Genomic DNA, 7,500 nt, shown 5'->3' with positions numbered 1-7,500 from the left:
GCGCCGCCCATAAACTCTCCCGTCGACGCCACAACTTTCAGAAGCGAGGCCACCATTCTAGTGACGCAGTGTGACGGCACCCAGGCCGCTCGACGACACTCGCAGGGCAGTCGCTCTCCGATATGTTGGCGTCGGGGCGTTGGCAACCTCAGCCTGTTGAAGACCGCCCCCAGTAATGAGGGCGAGGGTATGGGGGCGCAGCGGACAGCGGCGCCGGGTGCTGCTGCAGGAGGTGCGGTCGTAGTGGAGGAAGTGAGGGCGGACGGGCTGCCTCCCCCCGCCGCTAAATATACGTGTTGTGTGGCGGGCCGCTCCCCCCGGCAGCTGGTGCCCCGCCACGCCACTATGTTTAGCTACCCGGGCCCGCCGCGCCCTGCCATCCCGGAGGAACCCGCCAGTGCGCACCTTACCAGTGACCAGCGCAGTGCTCAGCCGCCCACACCGCCCACTCACGCCCATGGCAGAACAGTGCAGTGTGAAGTGTTTTCCGGCGGAGGGGGCGGAAGTGTAGCGACGGGGGGCAGCGGTCATGGGGACCGTGTGGCCCCCCCGGAGCCAGTGACCCCCCAGGACAATTGTGGCGCAGCCCCCAGCAGCTTCAGAGATAGGACAAGCCGCAGGCTGGTACGGCCTAGACCAGAAATACCAGATCATTTATACCGACGGTGGGCGGCGCTGTTACCAAGTGATGCTGGCATAAACTACAAGCATAAACCACAGCAGGAAGGTGTCGGGGGTCACGGTGGCGTTGGGCCCTCCGGGGGGCCCGTGGCGGGGCCTGCAGATGAGGGAGCCCGGACGCTGACGTCACCTGACCTTAGTCCTGCGTCAGGAGGGCCACCCGAGTCTCCCGACTACTCGGTAGACTTTTCCTCCAGTAGCGCTGCCCGGTTCCGACTGGGCAACTCTACCGGCGTTCTGGGGGGCGGAAGGAAGGAAGGGGGGCGTGGCCCCCCACCATCACGCCCACCCCGATCTCGACAGGATCACCTGGAGAGTCTTAGGAAATGCACGGAGCGCCTTAAAACCCCTTCGCCCGATAAGAAGGCCCGAGCCGACTCCGCCCCTCCTCCGGACACCAGCTCGGCGGGCAAGGGGCCCGAGAGCGCCCCTCCGCGGGCGAAGACGAAGGGCCGCAACAACGAGCCTCGCTCCGTCGTGACTCGCCATCCCTCCCTGGGGAAGAGCCCCAGTCTGCCCCCTCAGCTCCCCTCCGCGAAGGATTTAGGGGACAACAAGCCTTCGTCGCCGCCCACCCTCAAGGACCAGAAGGATGTGGGTCCTCAAGGTGGCGCACGTGAGGATGAGGATGTCTTTAAGGAGGACATCGCAAAACTTCCTCCGCGACCGCGGCCGGAACCTCGACTGGGTATCTCTCCCCGAGTGATCCCCTTTAGGTCAGCCTCGGTGTCGCAGGTGGACGTGTCCTCCGATGGCCCTTTCTCCTCGCGCAGCAGCAAGTCTCCGACTGCCATCCGCCTGTACCCCATCTGCACCAACTACTATTTCTCGAACACCCTGCCGCGGCGCAAGCCCGTCGTGGCTGACAAGGAGGAGGGCAGGACCCAGGACGGCCCTGAGCTGCACCCGCCGCTCGCAGCCGCGGTATCCATCAGTGACATGACCAACGTCGGTGCCAAGACGGGCTCCTCGCAGCCAGAGAAGCTCGAGAACAAGTCCAAGTCCGAGAGCGAGTTGTCGGCGGCGGGTCTGAGGGCCGGCGAGGGCGGGAGTCCCAAGGTCGATATCCTGGTGAAGGACCTTCGGGACAACAACAACGCTCGGGGCAAGAAGGCCGACTTCAAGGAAGAACCAGACGGGGAAGGGAAAAGTGATAAGCCAAAGCATTTAAATGTAAATGAAATCGAGTTAAAACGTGATCAGAAAGGAGGAAATGACTCGAAGCAGATGGCAAGTGAAAATACTAAGGTTGAGATGCCTTCGCACAGTGACAAGGATCAGGGTGTAAATAAAGCAGATTTGGAAAAGAATACAACTGGAAGTGATGCGAAAACAGTGCAAAACGTTATTGAAAACGATTCCAAAACGGATCTAACAAAAATTAATAACGAGCAAAATCTCTTCGATGGTGGGAAAAATACCAGTGCTTGTGTTGTTGATCATAAAGATTTTAACGTAGGTGATATAGCTAATTCAAAAATATCTATAGAAATTTCAAGTGAAACACCTCAAAAGGTAGAGATAAATTCAAAATCGAGTGAGAACGTAGACAAAGAGAGAGCGTTAGGGAACGACACACAAAGAGGGTCGGAAGGAGACCCGGGGGGGCTGGGGCTGGTCACATCGGCGACCAGCCTCCCGAGCCATGGCGACGTGGCCCAAACAAAAGGCAGCGGCGAAGGGGGTAATAGTGTGAATAACGTGGCCGGCATAAGAACTTCGGTCGGGGAAATACCGTCTTTACAAGGGAACGTGGACGGACCTTCGACTTCGAAAAAAGACTCGACGACCGAAGCGCCACACGTGTCTGAGGAAGGCGCAGCCGTAGAAGGAAGCAGCAGCGCGGGCGACGTCACTTCTTCCGAATTCGTTGTGGAAAGTGGCATTGAAGGGCACAATGACGAGGTAAGTGTTGCAGATCGAGGTGATGTGTCAGTGTTGGGGAAAGATGGGGAGTGTGAAGTAAGTGGGGCTCCCCCGGGAGGGGAACCGCCCAACTCTGGAGGACTGGTTCCTCCAGAGGATACTCTCAAGTCTGTGCATGACCCTCAAGAACATAAAGAACTTTCTAATGTTGATCCTAGTGCTCTTAGTAATAAAATATCTTTAGTTCATAATGAGTGTCCAACCCCTAAAAGTGACATTAGACTAGCAGAAATTCCTTCAGAAGAACCAAGCTCAGCGCCCAGAGCGGCTGCGGCGTCCGTAGGGGAGGCTAAGGCTCCCCACGCGGAGGGGAGTGGAAGCCAGTGTACAGACCGCAGGCAGATCGAGTGCCAGGTGTTGCAGAAGGAGCCGAGACTGTCTCAGTGTTTAGTCATTAAGACTGGAGCTCGAGAAGGGGAAGGGGATCCTTTAGGGGTCCAGGGCGCGACCTCCGAGTGCCGGGTTATGAGGTCTCGACCTCGCCTGCCGAGAGAGGATTCCGATGGGGATAGCGGGGAGCGCGAACCTTCTCGAGCGACGTACGTTACTCAGGTCAGCGATGAAGGCATTTTTGAGGAAGAGATTAAGAGTCAAGAACCCCGGGACTCGTCTGACTCCTCGTCACAGGACAGCGTGGGTGTGTCTCAGGAACGTTGCGAGGAGGCCGTCGAGGCAGCTGCGGCGTCTGCAACGGAAGCTCCTGTTCGGACGGGGTCGCGGCGGCGGAGGAAGTTAACCGAAGAAGGCAGCGAACGGTCCCTCACCTTCCCACCGCCCAGGAAGGGGTCTCAGGCTGACTCTATAGGATACTCGTCGGTAGAAAGCAACGGCCTTCGGAGCTTAGCTACATCAGGAGGCTATGGAGACCGAGGTAGCAGTGAAGAGCAGCGCAGTTCCGTTTCTCTCGCCGACAGCTTTCAGAGCGAGGCCAGCCAGCCTCGAGACGCGCACCAGCTGCTTATCATCTCGGAGACCCGACCGATCGACCGCGCCGAGCGTAAGAAGAAGCACCACAGCGACCCAAGTTGCGAGAGGCGTGGCAGCACAGACGCCCTGCTGTACCTTAGCGACCCTCATCTCGGAAATACAACCTCAGAAGGGGAGGCGACGAGGACCTCCAGCAAGGGCGTCGTGTCCCAGGCGTCCACGGACTCCGAGGGAAGGGATGAGCGAGGGGAGCAGCCCATCGTGGGCGTGCCGAGACTTACGCCACAGGTAATGTTCAGCGGACACGAGAGTGATGGTTCTGACTACCCACCTTGCCGCACGCCCGCCAGGAACGCTTCACCGATTCCGTACCTTCAGGATAGCGATTCTGGGGACCGCAGCGCCCCTAGGAGTCCGCTCGGCCCTCGGCGATACTCCAAGAGGCCACTCCGCGGACCCTACGGCGAGATGCTGGAGGCCGAGATGAGCAAGTCGAAATCCTCCTCGACGTACCTGACCGAAGACTCCTATTTACGTCTTCGGGAAGCGAAGAGCTGCTCGCCTCGCCCTCCTTCCCCCGCGTCTCCCGCGGTGATGGTGGAGGGAACCGGGCGTCCGTCACTCATCATCCCCACCACCCGCTCCTTCGACGACTCTGCCATTAGCATTAACTACTCGAATACCTCAGACAGGCCACTGCGTCGTAAAATTAGCGAGGAGACAGACCCCGGGGCTACCTCCCCAGTGGGCGGCACAGCGTGGGAGAGCGACGGGGAGGGGACCCTTTCCCCCCCTCTCTCCATAGGACCTATCCATCAGCGAACTGCTTCGTCCCCGTGTAAACTCTTCAGCGAGGGAGGGTTCACCTCTGAGGAGGAACAAGAGCTTGTGGATTATTATTCGGCTGCGACGCGCTTACTGGCACAGCAGAACCAGCACCAGCGATCTCAGCAGCACCGGCAGCAGCAGCAACAACAGCTGCAACCTGAGCTGACACAACAGGAACATCTTGGGAGTGAGCTAGCGTCTGAGCCGCGACACCCTGGTACTCACGAGCACAGGCACACCCCAGACCACAGGCACTCCCACAAGCGGCACAGGGTGAGTATTGTACTATCTTGGTCTTCCTCCTCACTCTTGCTTCTGATGCCTGGTTATGAGTTCTGTACTCCTCACACTCATACTACTGACGCTGGCTGTAACACACTCTGCCTACTTGCACACTGCACACTTACAATATTTTCCTCTTATCTTCGACACTCACATTTGTGATTCTAACAGTGTATTTTGTTTTGCGGTGTTAACAGAGGTATGTCATGAATAACAGTATGCGTTTTTGCACTATCTCACACTTATATTTGACGCTGTATTGTCACACGTTGCAATGGAATTCGCTAAATGTCTTATTTTGTGTCCAATGTTTGTTCTTGTGGTATTGTCATGCTTAGAAATATGTACATATTAACGAGAGAGAGAGAGAGAGAGAGAGAGAGAGAGAGAGAGAGAGAGAGAGAGAGAGAGAGAGAGAGAGAGAGAGAAAGAGAGAAAGAGAGAAAATCGGGGGATCGGTTATACATATAGCAAGGTGATGCATGAGGGAGGGGAAAGCGGAAAAAAGAGGTAACAGGAGGAAAAAAAACTTTCAGTTAAAGGGATTAAAATTATCGTCCATAATCATATATATATATATATATATATATATATATATATATATATATATATATATATATATATATATACATATACATATATAGGTATATATGAGGTACGACTCAGGAAATGATGAAAGATTTCCTATGAAACAATGTCAAAGCCCAGTTGGCTGAAAATCACACTCAAGGGCATTTTAATCTAACGGGAATTTGAGCGTTTACGGACTGCGTCGGTCACGTGTCACACCAACAGGTTAGTCCGGACTCGGGGGCCGCCGCGGCATCCTTAAACGGAACCTTAATTTGTTTCAAGTCATGTGTGGTGATCCTCAAGCCACCCTTGGCCGGGGATGTTTTAGGGCTTTGGGGTTTTAGGGATCTGTCACCGTCATTACCGTACTTTACTATTTATTTTATTTTATTCTTATCTTTATTATTAATGTTATTATTAGTAGTCGTCATACTTATTTCTTATTCTTATTACAGTTTTATTATCATTGATTTTATTTTTGTGAATTGTTATCAGTATTTTGGGCCATTACTGTTACTCTTTTTTACTATTGACAATTGTTATGGCTGTTATTATTATTGTTTTTATTAATATTTGTATTATTGTTATTATTATTATTATTATTATTATTATTATTATTATTATTATTATTATTATTATTATTATTATAAGTATTGTTATTATCATTGTTATTATTACTAGTATACTATTTTTATTATCATTTTTATTATTGTTATTGTTATTATTATTATTGTTGTTGTTATTATTATGTTATTATTATTATTACTATCATTATTCTTATTTCTGCTGTTGTTACTAGTGTTATTGCTGTTATTATTATCATTTTCATTATTATTATTATTATTATTATTATTATTATTATTATTATTATTATTATTATTATTATTATTATTATTATTATTATTGTTATTATTGGCGTTGTTATTATGATAGTTGTTATTGTTGTTGTATTGATTATCATTATTATTATTATTATTGGTGTTATTATTGTTATTATTATTATTATTACTATCATTATTCTTATTGTTATTATTATTATTATTATTATTATTATTATTATTATTGTTGTTACTATTGCTATTATTATTAGTATTGTTACTATTATTATTATTATTATCGTTATTGTTATTATTATTACTAAAATGATAGTTATTATTATTACTTTTATTATTATTATTATAATTATTTTTATTATTATTATTATTGATATTGTTCTTGCTGTTGTATATGTTGATATTCAAAATGTTATCATTATTATGGTAATCAAAAGGACTGATTTTAAGGGTTCGATTTCGTGAAATTATATGGCACTGATTTTTCATTCAAGAGAAATATGCTGTTAACGGCTGGGGCATGAATCATTAGGTTTAAGCGGTGCGGGAGGGTAGTCGTTATTGTAGTTATAATCGAAAAATGTTATTCTGTGTAAAAAGAAATGTAAAGATAAGCTTGAAATGGTGGTGTGTTTATTATGGTTTTCAAGTGGGTTAGGTCTGTCTGTGTGTATGGAAGGAGTTTAGTGTTAAGCTATTGGATGTTTTAGTAGCATATGTTGTGTGTGGTCAGCTGTTTTGTCATTGTTTTTGTTCTTTCATCTGTTTGTTGTTTACGTCCTTGTTTATGTGAGATATGTTATTGTTGTCCATGTTTTCGATATTGATGTTTATCTATATTTCTTTTTTTCTGTCCTTCTAAACATTTCTTGACATTTTGTAAATACATTTTCGACAGCGAATGTGCGATTTAACAGCCAATAGGTCAGACCTCGCGCCTATGGCAGTTCATGGCAGGACCTTGCGCAGAGAATCCCGGCTTAACCTCATTCGCATGCGCGGACCTTCCACAGACACCTTGTTCTTGTTTCTCTTTCTCTCTGTCTCTTATTTCCCCCCAAATGCACGGTCTCCCCATCCGATTCTTCCCTATGCCGTCCACAGGGATGTCCCGAACAAGCCTCTCACCTGGGAAAAAGATTTAAAGGAGAGAGAAAGACACCAAGAGAAAAAGGAAGGAAGAGAGGAATACGAGAGAGAGAAAAAAGAGAGAACAGCCAGTCTTTAGTGAGGCCCGATTCCATCCGGTCGAGGCTGGTGCTGGTGCGGCTCTCGTCGGGCGCAGGACGCTCACAACACGGTCACTATGGTCGTTACGCAGCGACAGCCTCTGGCCCTAATTCCTCGCGTCCGCCGGCGTTTCGTGCGCTCCGACGCCGCCGCCGATCCTGGAATACAGAAGGGGGCTGGTCATGACGTGCTCATGTCACTTTCAGAGCAGAGGGGCACT

The 7,500-nt window shown here is 49.5% G+C and overlaps 1 protein-coding gene across 1 annotated transcript in view; it reads left to right on the top strand.

Moving 5' to 3' along the window:
* LOC113822127 (uncharacterized) overlaps nucleotides 1-7,500 on the top strand; it is a gene marked incomplete in the record, with an annotated part of 87,109 nt that overhangs the window by 6,975 nt on the left and 72,634 nt on the right. Inside the window, 1 exon segment of the mRNA XM_070129595.1 lies at nucleotides 1-4,635. This exon segment is cut by the window's left edge and continues 1,120 nt beyond it. Coding sequence (XP_069985696.1) covers nucleotides 1-4,635 — 4,635 coding nt within the window.

The sequence above is a fragment of the Penaeus vannamei genome, chromosome 14 (genome assembly GCF_042767895.1).
Source record: "Penaeus vannamei isolate JL-2024 chromosome 14, ASM4276789v1, whole genome shotgun sequence".
Lineage (NCBI taxonomy): Eukaryota > Metazoa > Arthropoda > Malacostraca > Decapoda > Penaeidae > Penaeus > Penaeus vannamei.
This window is presented reverse-complemented; position numbering and strand designations above follow the sequence as displayed.